The 16,624-nt window shown below is 52.9% G+C and overlaps 2 protein-coding genes across 8 annotated transcripts; both read right to left on the bottom strand.

The window, feature by feature from the left end:
• Positions 1-329: 329 nt before the first annotated feature.
• On the bottom strand, positions 330-3,790 carry SLC25A41 (solute carrier family 25 member 41). Of its 2 annotated transcripts, XM_051971757.1 has the most exons (7): positions 3,439-3,788; positions 2,918-3,073; positions 2,617-2,769; positions 2,054-2,161; positions 1,502-1,669; positions 1,163-1,310; positions 330-793 (listed from the first exon to the last, which is right to left on the bottom strand). In XM_051971757.1, the coding sequence occupies exons 1-7, from the start codon at positions 3,643-3,645 to the stop codon at positions 615-617; spliced, it is 1,119 nt and encodes a 372-aa protein (XP_051827717.1). In that variant the 5' UTR covers positions 3,646-3,788; the 3' UTR covers positions 330-614. The 2 variants fall into 2 exon arrangements, with proteins under 2 accessions (XP_051827717.1, XP_051827718.1); XM_051971758.1 differs by lacking the exon at positions 2,054-2,161 and having other exon boundaries at positions 3,439-3,790.
• Positions 3,791-5,382: 1,592 nt separating this feature from the next.
• On the bottom strand, positions 5,383-14,637 carry SLC25A23 (solute carrier family 25 member 23). 6 transcript variants are annotated; one of them, XM_051971750.1, is made up of 11 exons: positions 13,876-14,583; positions 11,446-11,572; positions 10,619-10,706; positions 10,175-10,352; positions 9,368-9,526; positions 8,966-9,118; positions 8,594-8,701; positions 7,919-8,086; positions 7,580-7,730; positions 6,476-6,656; positions 5,383-6,383 (listed from the first exon to the last, which is right to left on the bottom strand). In XM_051971750.1, exons 1-11 carry the CDS (start codon positions 14,047-14,049, stop codon positions 6,062-6,064), a joined length of 1,809 nt encoding a protein of 602 aa, XP_051827710.1. In that variant the 5' UTR covers positions 14,050-14,583; the 3' UTR covers positions 5,383-6,061. The 6 variants fall into 6 exon arrangements, 5 of the variants coding, with proteins under 5 accessions (XP_051827710.1, XP_051827711.1, XP_051827712.1 ...); XM_051971751.1 differs by having other exon boundaries at positions 10,175-10,286; positions 13,876-14,580; XR_007949545.1 differs by lacking the exon at positions 5,383-6,383 and adding an exon at positions 7,280-7,422 and having other exon boundaries at positions 6,558-6,656; positions 13,876-14,637.
• Between the last annotated feature and the right edge of the window lie 1,987 nt (positions 14,638-16,624).

The following is a 16,624-nucleotide window of genomic DNA, read 5'->3' as shown; positions in this document are numbered from 1 at the left end:
GGTCAGATTAGATGGTCACTGAGGTCCCATTCTAACCTTAATTTCATGATTCTGTGATATTGGTCATAAAAAGCAAATGGCAAAAGATGGTAAAGATCCAGGGCAATTCCCAAGAGTATACTCCCAAATTCTTTGTAGTCCAACTGTTCTGAGCCGGAGTTGTCTTCCTACACTCCCAGGCCTTTCGGGCTTCCATTCCCCCCAGCCCCACAACACAGAGGTCCAGACAGCTGTCTTGGATCACCAACTGTTGTCCTACGTTTCATGTAAACTTGGTCCACCCCCCACATTCCACCTGTACACACAGATGACACACAATAGATGACTTTATTCCTTTATCACCACTTTCACTGTCTTCCCCAAACCTGAAGCTGGGCCTGGGGAAACCCCATCTGGCCCCCAGAGAAGATTTGAAAAATGGGTCCCACTCTAGAGTCCTCCCTGCCTTTCCCACCCTGGGGCTAAGAGCATTGGAAAGGGCTCTGGGCCGGCCTTCTGTGCCTAGCGTCTCCTTGGCCCAAGCCTGCCAGGCTCCCTGGATGGGGGGCCCTGAACCTTTAGCCAGCTTCTGCTGGGGATCTCTGGCCCTCTAGCCCTTCGGACAAGGGGGAAGGCTACTTAGCCACCCCCAGAGCACTCTTCATGGCTTCATACACCACGCAGCTGATGCCCACTGCTGGCAGCACTTTCAGGAGGGTGGGAGTCACCCCCCGGTACAGGCCGGGCATGCCCTGCTGGGCTAGGATCTTTCCAAAGACACCTCGCATGGTGGGATTTGAGCCCTCCACAGTGTCTGTGAAGGATAGGGAAGGGGTAGGATCCATATCAGGACAAGAAGTCATGGGCCCTCAGGGGTCCCTTTCTGTCCCCCACCCAAGTGAAAATGGGATTTGATTTTCAGGGCCCCAAGAGGTGGAAAATCACAGCAGGAGAGAAATAAGGGAAATCTAATCTCCTCCCTCACATGTGTCTTCTCTATGACCTACTTCCAATGGGCTTCTAGCTATCCCTTCCACACTTCTGTTATCCTGCACTCCCAGCTTCCTTCTGATACTGGAGGGATCTCAGGTCCCTTTCTACAACTCCTGGTGCCCATTGGAATTTGGAAAAAGCGGGAATTTTAATAACAGGGAGATAGAAATCAGACTAGGAAGTGTCTTACCTTGGGCCTGCATCCTTGTCCGCACCAGGGTCAGGGGGTAGCTGGCCATCTGGCCACAAGTGCTGGACAAAGTGATGGACAACAGGCTGACCATCCCGCTGGGATTGTTGGAGTGGAACCCTAAGTAGAGCCAGACCCACTTGAGTGCCTATAAGGAGGGGAAAAATTGGAAGGGGCTGGTTTAGGCCAATAATGTGCCTCCTTGGGGACCCTTCTCCTTTCTAGCCCTTCCCCTTGCTCTCAGTGAGTCCCCATCCCCTCACTGAGACCCGCTCCCTCAGTGCTCCTCTATCCCATCACTGGGAGACTCAGGGCAGCCCATGCCCCGGAGTCCCTGACCTCATAGATGGCCAAGTCGGTGCAGGCATAGGGCACAATGCCCAGCATGTTGGGCAAGTAACCCCGATAGAAGGCTCGGGCTCCCTCACGCCCTAGGATCTGGCACGCACAATCCAGGAGCCCGTTGTACTGGCCCGTCCGCCGGAGCATCAGCCGGGTCTTCAGTACCTGGAGTTGGAGTCAGAGGATCTGGATTCGAATCCATTCTCTGCTACTTACTAGCCGTGTGATTTAGAGCAAGTCCCTTCATCTTGCTGGCCCTCAGTTTCCTCATCTGTAAAATAGTCAAGTTGTACTGGATGGTTTCTAAAGTTTCTTCTAGCCCTAAATCTTATGATTCTAGGAGGCCTGGGCCTGGAGGATGTCCTTGGGGAACAGGAGGGCTTGGACAAGGGACTCAGAAGGAATTGGACATCCTGCCCCCAGCCTTGTCATGCAAAGCCCCAGAGGGAATGGCCTGGTTGGAGGGACTCTGGGGGAATGGCTCCCAGGCATTCTGTCCCAGTCAGTCCCATCCTGCCTGATTGAGGCAACCATGGATTAGGCGCTCACCTCCATGGGGTTGATGAGAGTCTGGGAGATGGCCGCTGCCAGGGAGCTAGCCAGGATTCTTTCATGAAAGGGCTGGGGGTTGTCCTGGTTGCAGAAGGAATTCTTACACTGTGGGAAGTGAGGAGGTGACAGGGAAGCGGGGGTAAGGGAAGATCCACTAGTCCTATAACTCGAAGCCCTCTCCCAATTCCTTCCCAGAGTCCCCTCCCCCAAATTCTTTTTCTGACCTCCCAGACCCTCAGAGCTGGACAGAAGAAAGGGCAGAAAGGTGGAAAAGAGCTAGGACGTGTCCTATTGGGATGATAAAGAGAGTGGGCACCTGGGGGGGCTGGGAGAAAGAGAGGGCTGTAGGATGAGGTTCAGAGCACACACTGAGTCAGAAACAAGATGAGTTAGGATAAAAATAAGGTTGAGAGTGAAGGTCAGAACCTGGATCAGGTGCAGATCTGGGCTCTAGAACAGGCGAGTGTGTAGTGCAGGTCTGTGCAAGAGTGAGGGCCTAGGCCAGGGGCAGCCCAGGTCTCGGAGAGGTATGTGGGAAGAGCCTCAGCCTGTCCCCCCACCTGCTCAAAGACGGAGAACTTGATGGCGTACTCAGGTGCGATCTTGAGCACGTTGATGCCATTTCCCCGCCACAGGGAGCCGATTCCACCTTCTTGGATCATGCTCCGCATCCCCCCCAGCAAATTCATGATGTTTGTTTTGGAGGCGTAGACCTGGACACACAGGGAGAGGATGTCCCCATCCCTGTGCTCTGAGCTGGCCCGTCCCCCATTCTCCAGGCGGCCCTTCATCGCCATTCCCATCCCCGACCCTCTCCGGCCCCCATCCCCGTCCCCAGCCTTGCCCTAGACTGGTCCCCACCTGCATGAAGACTTTAGCCCTGTCCAGTGGGGCTGTCCCAGTGCGCGACACAGCCCCAGCCACAGCCCCCGAGACCAGGAATTTCCACCAGGCTGCTTGGTTGGTTTCCCGCAACACTTCTACCGGGACCATCAGCTGTTCACCGGTGTCCAGTACCTGGCCAGGTCAAGTCCCAGGGTCCCCACAAAGCAGCTCAATAACCCGATCCACAGACCCCCCCCCCATTCTAATGAGAGCACCCTGACTGGTTATCCCCTCAATGACTGCCCCTTCTAAGATGCATTTTTGGATTGAGATGTAAAGCCCTGGCCTGGCCCCTGCGGCACCCCCCCTCCCATGCTCTGGGCTCTCCCTTAAGTCCCTTCCTTCCCCCATGGAACCTAGCCAGGCAGCTGGATGCTGCTTGTTCCCCAAAGAGGTCTACAGCAACAGTATGGGCGATGTGACCTTTGCCCTCTGCCCCCATCCCGGGAATGGGGACCTTGGAGATCCCTTGTCCGGACTTGGCCCTCTGAGTTCACCTGCTGTTTCTCCTGGTGGTGGTAGGGATGGGGCCCAAAGCTCTGGACGTAAGAGATGGGATTCCTATCATGGGGCTCCATGGTAGCCGGGGGTGGGGGTGGGTGGGAGAGACTTCGGACAGTGGGTTTCCTTGCAGGACTCTGGCTCTCTCCCGCTTGGAGGGAGGAACCCCTTGAAACCCTGGCCCTCCCTCGGGGAGTAGCCATGATGTCACAGAATCATTGGTGAAGTCACTGAATTCTGTTACCTTGGGGATTGGAATGACATCTAACTTGGGGGAGTGAGATTTCCTAAAGCTGCAGGATCATAGAATGTTTGAGGCAGGAAGGCCCTTAGAAAAAGGTCAGTCCAACTTCACTGTATTATTTTTATTAATAATATTTAATAATCCTATCAATAAATTATGTCATCATTAAAATTTTATAAGCCTCTTGGGCCAGCCCAGGTGATTATAAACATTATTTTAAACATCCTTTTAAAATACACTGTTAATAATAGTTCAAGTTTGGTGCTTTAAGATTTACGAAGTGCTTTCCTCATGTAACCCTAAGAGGAAGGGCTCTAGGTATCATTATCCCCATTTTACAGAAGAGGAAACTGATGCTTAGGGGAGATTAAGTGATTTGCTCAGGTTTATACAGGAGAAGTCAAATGAAAATTTGAACTTGAGCTTGTATTTCCTGACCCAAAGCTCAGTTCCACTTGTGCAATAAGATAGCACTAACTTCTAGTCACTTGGAAAGGGACTTTGCCTTTTTGTATATGTCCTAGAACACTTCCTTCTCCGCCCCACCTCGGCTATCAGTCTAATGAAGTCTAAGGACCCCTTCTCAGAATCAGGTTTTTAAATGCATAAATGAAATATAAAATTACAACAGAAACTGGTTATATTAAAATAATTATCAAAATACTTTTTAAAAATCTAATTGAATGAATTCTTTGAAATCTGTCCAAAGGCCCAAGGTCCTCTGGTTTCAATCAACCCCTTTATTTTACAGGTGAGGGTAAAGAGCTTTTCTGATATTACTCAACTAGGAGGTATAAACTGGAATTTAAACCAGATCTAATCTCCTAGAGAAGTTAAAAAATACTAGCTGTGAAATCAGGCCTGGGTTTAAGCTTCCAAGAATATTCGTTTCAGGGGCAGCTAGGTGGTGCAGTGGAGGACCTGAGTTCAAATCCCACTTCAGACACTTAACACTTCCTAGTTGTGTGACCCTGGGCAAGTCACTTAATCCCAATTACCTCGGGAGAAAAAAAGAGTATTATTTTCTGTCTCTAACCTTTAGTCCCCATCTTTGAAGAAACATGGTCTTTGAAGTTCTTTGGGTCTCTGACTCCTAGTTTGGGGTCCATGACTGCACTATCTAGCACAATTTGAGTCCTGGTATTTTATGGCATTTCCTTATTTCTGCTCCGTCCTTCCTCCCGTCCTTGGGTTTCTCAAAGGCAGACACAGGAAGCTCTCTGATTTTTTTATCTATGTCCAGGAGAGAACAGTTAGGGCCAGATGCCTGGGGCTTGGGATACCAATATCCAGGGAGAGGGTGGGTTCTGCTTGTCGGGGATCCTCCAAGCTCACGATCCTGAGCTTTAGTCTATCTGCTGGCTTAACGGTCCCAGTCTGGGGCAGGGGGAGGAGGGAGGCTGCCATCGCCCACGAGAGCCTCCTCCGGAAGAAGGGCTCTGGCCTTGAGGAATGAGAATGTGCCGCAGGGGCCTGTACGAGGCTCTCTGGGAAAGACTGTTTCTCCACATCAACTGTACCTGAGTCAGGAGCCAATCTTCTCCTGTCAAATCTCCTCCCTGCCCGTGATGTTGCTTCTGGCACAATAAATCCCAGCTCCAATTTTGCTCCAGGCATGGTAAGTTTTGTACAGAGCCGAAGTCCCCTTGAACCGTCTTCCTCTCCCCCCCAAATAAAGACACCACAACAGACTGGCTTTGGGGACTTAGAAAAATGTATTCATTTGTTTCCCTTTGAAAAGGTGCACACACAGGCAGAGAGACTGAGTGGGGAGGGAGCATGAGAGGGGAAGAGGGACCTCTGGATACTGCTCTCCACAGGGACTAGATTCTCTGCTTTCTGAGAGAGAAGGAGACCTTTTAATACCTTAATTCTCAGATCTCTCCTCCATCCCCAGCCTCAGAATCCAGCTATAAAATGCAGTATATACAGAGATTCCCTGGAGGTTGGGGAAGGGTGTGGAATGTGTGTGTGTGTTGGGAGAATAGCTGTTCTTTACCCCAGTAGAAAAATAGACCTGGGTGGGGTGATTTTTAAGACTTCTTTCTTTCTCTTTATTTCTTCCTGCACAATTGGAATGTGTGTTTGGAGGATGCTGGAGGGAGGGGCATGGACCTCAGTATGGCTCCGCAAGAGGTCCTAACCCTGTCCTGGGTCCCTTTTCAGCCTTATTCAAACTTGTCTCTTACCTAAGCTGAGGAATGGGAGAAGGGGGAAAGAAAGTAGAAGGTTCGTCCTCAGCTGTGGGGTCCTGGAGGGTCTCTGCCTAAGGCCACGGGGAACCCTCCCTCTGGCTGGGCTTAGCCAGTGTGCCTCCCTGACCCCGCGTTCCCCCACAGATGGGTTAGGCTGAGCTGTCTGGGGTGACGGGGTAGTCAGGGCTGGAGCAGAACAGTGTCACTATCATGGGGGGACACGGAGGAGGGATCCAGGGAATTTGCACTGCCACGGGGGGCCCAGGGGAGCTGCAGTACAGGGGGATGGGGAAGAGACCAGATGGTTCTCACGTCAGTGCAGTGGGGAGGGAGGGGGCATAGGGGTGAAGGGCCACCGCCATCCCCACCTCCACCAGAGGTTGGGAATCCAGTGCCAATGCCATGCAGAGCAGATCCTGGGGCAGGTTCCTCTGGTGATCCAGTGTCAGTGACCAGGTGGGGTAGATCAGTTGGTTGCAGGCTCCAGGAGCAGCCGAGAAATCTGGCACAGGGGGTTGGTCTTATCACCAGGATCCGAGGGAAAGGGACAGGACCCAGCAGGGAGGGGAAGGGGGGGAACCCCCAGCCCCTCACCTGGTGGTAACCCCTAGGGCTTGTTTCATGTTCTCATAGACGACATAGGAGATGCTGACAGCTGGAATCACTTTCATGAAGTTGGGGGCGATGCCTCGATACAGGCCCCACACCCCCTCTCGGGAAAGGATGTGGCGGAAGAGACCCAGCATGGTGAGCTGTGGGGCACCCTCGACGGAAGCTGGGAGAGGCAGCGCAGGAGCAGCGGTCAGATTGGGCCCAGAGGCTCAGGTCCAACCCTTCCCTGACCCCCTTGGGGCCGGACTCTGGACTGGGGGACGGGGAAAGTGGCGTACATGCTCCAGCCTTAGATGGAGGAGGGCAGACTCAAATCAGGCCCTGACAGACCCAGAGCAGCAGCTAGGCCCAGGGAGAAGGTACCCCAGCAAGAGGCCTCAGAGACTCCCAGGAGCTGTCAGGCTCCTCTTTGGCCCTCCATAATTCTCCATTAGTTGTGCCTACATGGAAAAGTTGGAAATGGGGAGGAGGTGTTGCCCTGAGAAAAGGAAGCCTCAGGATGGTGTACCACTAAGTGTATTCACAAGCAGATATTCTAAAAATACAAACCCTTGATAACTGTTCTCAAAAAACTAAGAAGCCTGAAGCTAGAAATACATGGATAACCCCCAAATCCAAACCCCACAAACAACAGTGAAAATAAACCCACAGACAACCCTCAAACACCAGCTGTTACAGAGTCTGGAAATAGAACAAGCAGTTAGGAGAGCCCTCTTCCCTCTAGCCCTGCCCAAGCTACCTTGTGGAGCCCCAGAGGTTCTAGGGATTTTTGTCTTGACACACTACCTCCCCTGTTGGCTCTCGGGCACCAGAAGCACTCATGTGGGGAAAGGAGAATGGAGGGCCCAGAATGATATTCCACAGTCAGGATCAATGCACCTCCAGGAGAACCAGGAACCTATTGACTTCCTCCTGCCCCCTCCTTCCACCTTGCAAAGTGACGGAGAGATTAGCCTGGCTCTCATTACCCAGGTTTTCAGGCCCCCTGGGAGGTAAGAAGTCAACCCTGACCCCAGGATGGGTGAATCCTCCATTCAGTCCTTCCTCCTCAATCTCCCTCCCGCCCTCCCTTCAGGCCCCACTTACCCTGAGCTTGCATGCGTGTTCGGACCAGAGCCAAGGGATAGCTGGCAATCTGGCCACAGGTACTGGAGATGGTGCCGCAGGCCAAGAGGATGAGGATCCCCGGGTCAGCCGAGTGGTGGCTGTCCTGCTGGAGCCACCTGTTCTTCAGGGTCTGGAGGAGGAGGACCCAGAGCTGGGGATCTCAGAAGGCCTTTACAGCCCAATTGATGGGCTTTCCCTGGGAGTTATGTCTTCCTGTGCTACTGGACGATAAATTGAGGCAGGGGGTCCTTGGCTGAGGGGAGGTCCAGGACAGTATCCAGGATTTTAGCCCCAGAGAGAAGGGGAGGGGCGACTGACCTCATAGACAGCCAGGTCGATTCCCGCGTAGGGGATAATGCCCAAGACGTTGGGCAGGTAGCCCTTGTAGAAGGCTCTGGGACCCTCCTGCTCCAGGATCTGCCGAGCACAGTCTAGCAGCCCTTTGTACTGGCCAGTCTGGCGGAGGGTCAGCCGCGTCTTCAGCACCTGCAGTGAGGCCCCAGAACAAGGAGACGGGGAATCTATAATCTGCGCCTGAGGGCGCTACTCCCATGACAAGTACCCTGGAAGTATCTGCCTGAGATAAACGTCCCCCGCCCCAGGTAGATACCCCTAGGACAGGTATAACCGAGACAGGCTCCCCAGGACAGCTACATCTTAGGAGAGACAAACTTGAGACGGCAGCTCCCTCAGTTAGGCACCCCCTTCTTCCTTTCCGATAATTACCCGGGCCACGGGTTCTTTCTCAGATAACCCCAGAATTATCCCCAAGAATAGCTGCAGGGGCTGCAGCTGCCCCGGGACCAACCCCCCAGCGCCTGTATAGCAGTCCCAGCTGCAGCTGTTGCTCTTGAACAATCACAGCCCGAGACTCCCAAAGGGGAGCTGGCGCCCAGACCTCCCCCAGCGCTGCTCTGACCTCCCAAGCTCGGCGGGCCTTGCGGTCAGGGCCTTCCCTACGAAAAGCCCAGTCCTCTCCCTGGCCTCTCTCACCTCCATGGGGTAGATGATGGTTTGGGCCGTGGCCCCAGCCAGGGACCCTGCCACAAAGCGCTCCTGCACCCGCAGCGTCTCCTGCTGCCCCCGAATCGCCCACTTGATCTGAGGTGTTCACAGGGCATTGTCAGGATTCTGGCATCTGTCCACCATCCCTTTGGAGGGCCCTCCCTCTTTCTTTCCCTGCCCAGCTCCTGGAGAGACAATGTCCTGCCAAGGGGCAGCAGGCAAGGGCACGGATGCCCGTTCCCTCATGCCAATCATACTTTTCTCATGCCTATAACATGCTTCTGTGCAGCAATCGCATCCCCACAGTCCGGCTGCAAACTGGCTCACAGCCATCAGGCACCTGCTCACATCAGTACCCACCTGCTCATACGCCATGAATTTGATGGCGGATTCAGGGGCGATCTTGAGCACGTTGATGCCGTTTCCTCGCCACAGAGAGCGGACGCCGCCCTCTTTGACCATACTCCGCAACCCGCCTAGGACATTCAGCTGGTTGGTCTTAGAAGCGTGAACCTGGCAAGGGGAAGGCAGGGACAAGTGTAGAGTCTTCCAGCCCGGCTCGCCAAAAGATTCTGGGCTCAGGAACTACTTCTCCCGGTCCAGGACTGAGGGATGTGGGATTTGATGAGCTCTAGGAACCGGGGAAGCAAAGAAATCTAAAGCCTCTGTGGCTCCTGTTTGGGGAAGTAGAGTAGGGGGAGAAAGGATGTTCCGTGACCTTGGCTGAGAATGGGTTTTATCAGGGGAAGAGATGACCTTCACCTGCATGAAAACCTTTAGTCGGTCGAGTGGGGCCGTGCCCGTCCGTGACACAGCCCCTGCCACAGCTCCTGCCACCAGCTGTTTCCACCACATGCCCGACAGCTTCTCTTGTTCCGAGAACTCATCTGGCACTGTCAGACATTCACCTATGTCCAGGACCTGATCAGGGGGAGGAAGAAGAATTGAAGTAGGTCACTCTGGTAAGGAGATCCTTCTCTCCCATGGGATCTATTACTTAGAGTCGTACCCACTGAAGAGAATTTCCCAGAACATCTGTCTCTTGGATCCTGACTGGATCCCATCTGAGCCCTTCAGGAGGATCTCAGCGTGCCAGATCCTAATCAAGGCGTCCTACCAGATTTTACCATCAAATTCCAGCCAAATCTCCACCAGTGTCCCTTGACCCAGTAAGGGATCCTGCTCGGAAGATACTCTTGCTGGCAGGGAACTAAGGAGGGGGCCTCACACACTTGACTTCTCCAGAAGTTTTGCAAGCTTGAGAGCCCTGGTGCTTCTGTACTCTGTTCCCATGGCCCAGGGTAAATCCTCTAAGGAGATTAAGGCCTGAGCAGCCTCAGGAATGGGTGGGGGGAGAGAGGAAAGGAGAAATCTGACCCATAACAGCTCCTTCCCTGAGGTCTGCCTGCTCTGTTTGATGCTATTTTTCTTTGGGAAACTGGGCATCTGACTTTCCAGCTTCTGGTCCTCCCCCTATTTGCCGTGTTATTTTCCCCTTCCAGGGTATGACCTTGACCCTTTCCTTCTACTTGACTAGACCCCATGGCCTTGTTCTTCCAGTCAGCGCACCGTTGAGTGCTTCCAGAACTTCAGGACATCTTCCATGTTCTCCAGGGGCTGTAGCAGGAAGTGGTCTCGCCATTCTTGCCAGTCAATGGTCATTGTCCCATCACGGTCCATGCTGGGAAGGGAGGGAGGGAGGGAGGGCTGGGGATTGGGAGGAGGGGGGTGGATGCCAGGGTTCAGGCTGCTGGGTAGACATTTGGGTCTAGGTTGTGTGTGTATGTATGTATGTGTGTGTGTGCTTGGGGATGGGCAGACATCTAGGTTCAGTCTGGGGACAGACACCTGGGTTCAGGCTATGTATGGGAGAGATGTTTGGTTCAGGAGGGTGGCGGTAAAAAAGACAACATAGATTCAGGGTTTATTGGGGGGAGGGGGGAGGAGAAACTTAGCCTTAGAATGGTGGGGGTGGGGATGTAGATGTGGGTTCTGGATATCTAGGACACTTACCTGTGCAGAATTTTTTCAGCTTGCTGCAAAGAGATGGAAACGCCCAGGGCTTGGAAGCTCTGCTGGATTTCTGAGGCATCTATGTGGCCTGGGAGGAACACAGGGGAAAGTGGTTTCCATGGGTTGAATCCACTTGATCTTGAGTAAGGGAAAAGTGGGGACTGAGGAGTTGGAAGAGATGAGACCCAGAAGAAAATAGGAAGGACTCCTTTTCTAGGGGCTTAGGATCAAGGAGATAGGAGATAGGACCTAGGAGACCAGAGGCTGGGACTGAATAGGAAGCAAGTGGCCAAGAAAGACCACAGTCCTAACACAGGGGACACTGGAAGCCAATCCCCTCATTTTATAGATGAGGAAACTAGGCTCAGACAAGAGAAGGGACTTAGGAGTGTGAAAAAGCAGAGAAAAGATCTGAATCTAGAGTTACCTGTTGGAAAACCCTAGGTTCTCTATTCCAACACATTGCTTCTCCCAGTCTAGGACTGAGGGGGAGCCATGGGTCATGTCTGAGAGGAATGTGGGATTTAATGAGCTCTAGGAACTGGGGCCTGGGGCATCCAAGGAAGCAAAGAAGTAGGTGGAACCTCTGGGAAAGGAGGGAGAGAATAAAGGAGGGAAGGAGGGGCCTTAAGAGCTGTTCTCAAAATAGTCTGTGAGTCACCAGGAAGAAGCCACCCCCCTTCTTCCCTCCCCCTAGGACTGTCACCCTGGATTGTCTCCCTGCCAATGACGCCCCTGAAGCTTGGGCTGGGGCGGAGGGCATAGAGGCAGGGGAGGGTTCCCTATATTAGAATCCTCAGCCCAGCCTGGCCCAGTTGGAACCGCACCGTCCTGGTTCCGGTCCAGGCTGTGGAACATGAGCAGCAGCCGTCTCTCATGTTCTTGCAGGTAGCGGGTGAACTCCTCAAGGGTCAGGCCCCCATCTTGGTCTATGTCTCCCTCCTGGAGAATGTCCTGGGGTTAAGAGAGGAAATAGGATGGAGTTTGTTGGGGAAGGAAACAGTCAACATGGGGTTTCTAAACAGGAATCCCTCTTGCCTTGTCCTTATATCATGAGAATTTAGACATGAAAGGGATTTTTGAGATCATTTCATTCAGCCAGATCGTTTTAAAATGAGAAACATCTAAGCCACATAGTGAGGTCCACCATGTGTAAGTGGCTTGTCCAAGGTCACCTAGGTTGCATACGGTAGGCTTAGAAATTGATTTTCTGACTCAAAATCTCTGCTTTTCCCACTATCTCTTGTTCTTTCTAGAGCTAGAAGCACGTCACTGGGAACTGGGCCATCAGCTGGTACAGCAGACCACCCTTCTCCTTATTCTGCTTGGGAGCCCTTCTCTTTCCCAATTCCTGGGGACCAAAGCCCAGGTGTTTAAGTCCCCCAGCTCTCTCTGGGTGGTTTCAGAGACAGAAACAGGTCTGAGCTAAAATAACAATCATTTTCACTTCTTTAAGAGTTCAGAGTCTATAATGTGCTTGTCTTGATAGGTAGAGAATACAAACATCACTACTGTCATGTTGTAGGTGAGGAAACTGACTCAGAGGGGCAGAAATGACGAGCACTATGTTGTAACAGAAAAGATTTCCAGTTAAAAGGTCCGAGTTTGAATTCCGAATCTACAAATTATTACCAGAGTGGCCTTGAACACTTCCCAGGGCTTCCAAAATGGGGATAATAGTCCTTGCACAACCTGATGGGAGCAGTGTGGCCTCTAGCTAGCCTTTTTCACTAAGTTTATTCTGGGAGGAAGCCCAGCTGTGAGAGATTCACTCCCTGGGAGATCCTGCCCTTGCTTAGCCTTTCCTAAGCAGGAAGGAAGCCGGAGGATAGGACTGGACCCCTACGTGCAACACACACACACACACACACACACACACACACACACACACACACACACTGGCTGCATGCAAGCTAACACCCCACCCCCACCCCCCACCTCTAACCAGCTCTGTGTGTTTACATTCCAGCCATCAGGCTCACTAAGTCCCATGACCAAAAGGCTCAAGGAAGGGAAAGCTAAGTGGGCACAGTTTCTCCAAGGAGCTGTGTTTTTGTTAGATGGGACCAGTTCAGCCACCTCCCAACAGAAGCCTGTTGATTACTGAAGAAAGAAGGAAAGGAAGAGCTAAATTCTAGGGTCTCTAGAGGCCCTTGAGAAGAGCTACATGCCCCAGGGAAGACCAGTCTCTAGATGGCACTAAAGGATTCCCCACCCCCCACATTTGACCCAGTTTGGAAAGGCTGTTCAATATGGTGAAGAGAGTCCTGGATTTGGAGTCAAGATCTAAGTTCGAATTCCGACTTGGCAACTGCTTACTACTGTGACCTTGGGCAAGTCCCTAGGTCTCAAAAACTGATAACCCTTATACAACTTCTCTGAGCCTCCATTTGGGTCCCTGTAAAATGAGGAGGTTGAACTAGAATGTTTCTAAGAATCCTTCCAAATAAATGCTCCTATGATGAGATCTCTGCCCCTCAGTGGGTGCTGGTGGGTTCTGGTTCACTAATATAATGAGGTGAGGGGGTCCCCCCCCCTTGCAACTGTCTGAACTAAGCCCTTTCATACTTTACCACTCCTACATTCTTTGCTTTCTCTCCCCTGACCTACTGGATTTCGTCAGAGGCTTAAGAGGGCAACGATGGAGAGGACCTTGTCTCCCAAGGGGCTTCTGCAAATTGTTTAGATTCTAGATTCTGATGGGAACTAGGAGGAGAGACCTATGAAATGTCAGGTGGGGGAAGGTACTGCTTGAGCAACGATGGAGAGGACCTTGTCTCCCAAGGGGCTTCTGCAAATTTAGATTCTAGATTCTGATGGGAACTAGGAGGAGAGACCTATGAAATGTCAGGCGGGGGAAGGTACTGCTTGAGAGAGAGCATTTATGGGTACCAAAGTGAAGACTGCCCAGGGTGACTTGGGGCACTACCAGGGTATTCCCACCTTTGGGAGGTACCTACAGGGACCTGCCAAATAAAGTAGATGGACTAGACTCCAGATCCTGATAATTCTAATAAGCGCTGCCTGGTGCTGAGTTCAACTAGGCACGATCAGGGAGATCTTCGGCTGGGGATGGACACCATCAGGCGGTTCTAGCAGGTGCTGCCGGAGCAGACTGGTACCACTGAGATTTTAGGCTAGGGAGGGAGGGAGAGGACCTGTTCTACGTGTATCTATGTAGACATATAGGACCTCCCAGGCTGGGAATGCTACTGACCTTTTGTCCACTTGCGCACCCCCCCCAGAAATATCCATACCTGGCCGGCGCTGTCCGGGGTCCTCGCGCCTAGCCGGGCCAGCCCCAGGCGTAGCTCATGAATGTCCACGCGGCCATCCTTGTTGCTGTCCAGCTCGTCGAAAAGGAGGCCCCAACGCTGTTGGCGCTCAGGGTCCCCGGCAGGGGGGCTGCGGCCCGGACTGGTCCTGGCCATGGCTGTACCGTGGCTACCACCCAATGCCTGAGCCAGTGGCCGCCAGCCTCATGCTCCTGCCCCGGCCCGGCCCCCCGGCCCTCGGGGGAGGGGAGAGGGAGATGGAAGGAGGGAGGGAAAAAAGAGGGGGTGGCCCAGGCTCAGCTGGAGCTTAGAGGCTCCCCCTCCCCCTCTCCCTTCCCCTCTCCCAGCTTGCCGGTACCCGGCTGGGCCGGGCCGGGCTGGGGCTGGAGCAATGACTGCTCTCCCACAACAATCGAGTCCCTCCGTTATAGCCCAGACAACTGCCCCGGGGCTGGGAAAGCGACCCGGAGGAGGAGAAAGGTTGGGAGGAAGGCTGGGTGGCTGGCTGGCAGGCAGGCAGGCAAGCAAGCAGACAGGCTTTCTGTGCTTGTCGTCGCCGCCCGGCGGAGATCTGGCACCTCCTCCCCGCCCCCACTACTCTTACCCTTGGCTCTGGGGGAGCAGAGAACGGGGGATGGTGAGGAGCTGGAGAGCCGGCACTCTTGGGTTTAGGGATACTCCCCTCCCTTCTCTAGACACGTGGAATCGGGTGCTGAGGAATGGGACTTCTGCACCGCCCCACCCCCACTCCCCTCTTCACCCACTCGGTGGGTAACTCGTAACAGAAAGCGTGGGATCATGAGGACTCGGGGGCAGGGACTCCTGGGTCCTCCCTCCCAATACAGCTAGAATGAGAGCGGGGGATGGTGAAAAGCTGAGATTCCTAGATTCTTGGTCTTCCCCTCCTCTCAGTCCCGTGGGAGCAGGGAGTGTGAGGAGACAAGAGGGCAAGACCCAATTCTGAGAGAGAACCGAGAGAAGGGTAGTGAGGAACGGAGAGACTAGAACTCTTGGGGTCTCGATCCTCCATTCCTTCAGCACCAGGGCATCATAGGATCATAGATTCAGAGCTGGAAGAGGCATCCGAGATCATCTAGTCACCGCGAGCAGGGGATGGTGAGGAGCTGGGTGGGAGGGAGAGATTTCTGGGTTCTGGGACTTATTCCCCTCCATTTCAGTCTTGAGGGGCTGGAGAGCAGGAAGGTGAGGAACTAGGAGGGGGAAGAATTGCTGGGCTTTGGATCTCATCATTTAAGAAACTGAGAGATGGTTGAGGGATGGGAAGTGTAAGGAGTGTGTGTATGTGGGTGAGAGAGACAAGAGACAGAGAGACAAACAGAGACACAGAAGAGACAGAGAGAAGGAGGGGGAGGAGGGGAGAGAGAGAAGAGTTTATGGTATGTGTACAAGCGCAGGGTAGGGAGGTGGGGGGGGGGGGGCGGAGTGCTATCAGGCTTCTAGGTTTGGCGCATAAGACTGGAAGAAAGGTGGGAAAGACCGTTTAGGAGTCGGGAAGCAGACGTGATGACAAGACTCAGAAAGCGAGGGCGCAGGAGGAAGCTAGTGACCAATCCCGAGTGCCTGGATGCAAGTGCTATTCCAGGTGCCTTTGCGGGACTCAGTTTCCCAGCTTCTTGGAAATCAATAGCCCCTCCACTAGCAGCGTGTAAGAGAGAAGAGTCCCAGGATCTTTCTAGAGTCGCATAATCCCCCTCAACCGATTAGGGTCAAGGGGCCCCAACCTGATTTAACGGTTAATCCTCCCCCAGGTCTTGTTAAAAGGTGCCTTGTTGACTGAGAATGAGCCCGCCCGCTTCTTTCCAAGGCTTAATCGTGGCCGAGAATCCCAAGATCAAAGCTCGGCCACTGCTCCTTCTTCAGCTCACCATTGGCTCCGGCTCTCAAGGCTGAGCTCAGCCTCCTCCCGCTGACCCCCTGCCGGCGCGAGCCTAAACCATTAGGCTCCGCCCGTCTCCGGAACTCCTTAAAGAGGCAGTGACCCACCATGTACAACAGGTGCCCCCGGGTCTGAGAGTATTATTCAAGGTTCTCCTCCCCCCTTCTCTCACCCCTCTCCTCTGTCAAATGCCGGCCATGCGTTTATCTCGTGTTTAATGGAAGTTCCCAGAATGAAGAATATATATTCATTCTCTCGGTGCACTTTCTCATTTCCACCACTAGAAAGGCATGCTTGGTTGGGGAAGATTTGGTAAGGGTCTGTAGGAGGAACTGATCCAATGAGAACTAGGGTAATGAAGCAGTTTCTCAAAAAAAAAAAAAAAAAAATAGAACCCTGGACAATTTCCTCGAATTTAGTCAGTCAGTAAACGAGCATTTATTAAACGCCTATTTTATGCCTCCTATGCTGAGCACGAAAGAGAAAGGACAGTTCCTGTTCTTAATTGGTACACAATTGCAAACAACTTTGTGAAGACCATTTTGGGGCTTTCAGGCCCCAATATTAGCAGGGATCAGGAAAGAATTCTTGCAGAAGTTGGGACTGTAGTGGAGATGTAAACATAGGCAGAGGAATCAGGTGGGAGAGATGAGGAGGGAGAGAGTTGCAGGTATGGGAAACAACCAGCAAAAATACCTGGAATCTGGAGATTTCCCTTTTTGAGGAGTACATGGAGTTGGGAAATAAACTTTCCAGTTAAGCCTGGAAAGATAGGAAGGGCCCAGATTGGGAATGCTAAGCAGTTGATTTTACCTGTTAGAGGAACCCTTCTGG

Source organism: Antechinus flavipes, chromosome 1, assembly GCF_016432865.1.
Source record: "Antechinus flavipes isolate AdamAnt ecotype Samford, QLD, Australia chromosome 1, AdamAnt_v2, whole genome shotgun sequence".
Classification (NCBI taxonomy): Eukaryota; Metazoa; Chordata; class Mammalia; order Dasyuromorphia; family Dasyuridae; genus Antechinus; species Antechinus flavipes.
The sequence above is the reverse complement of the archived record's forward strand: the minus strand, read 5'-3'. Positions and strand labels throughout refer to the sequence as shown.

Coding starts and splice junctions, on each gene's coding strand:
- SLC25A41 (XM_051971757.1), bottom strand. CDS start 3,645: ATGGCTACTCCCCGAGGGAGGGCCAGGGTTTCAAGGGGTTCCTCCCTC. Junction 1,670..2,053: donor CTCTCATCAACCCCATGGAG/GTGAGCGCCTAA, acceptor CTCCAACTCCAG/GTACTGAAGACCCGGCTGAT. Junction 1,311..1,501: donor CCGACTTGGCCATCTATGAG/GTCAGGGACTCC, acceptor CCCTCCTTATAG/GCACTCAAGTGGGTCTGGCT.
- SLC25A23 (XM_051971750.1), bottom strand. CDS start 14,049: ATGGCCAGGACCAGTCCGGGCCGCAGCCCCCCTGCCGGGGACCCTGAG. Junction 9,527..10,174: donor AGTTCTGGAAGCACTCAACG/GTGCGCTGACTG, acceptor CCCCCTGATCAG/GTCCTGGACATAGGTGAATG. Junction 6,657..7,579: donor AACACGCATGCAAGCTCAGG/GTAAGTGGGGCC, acceptor TGCCTCTCCCAG/CTTCCGTCGAGGGTGCCCCA.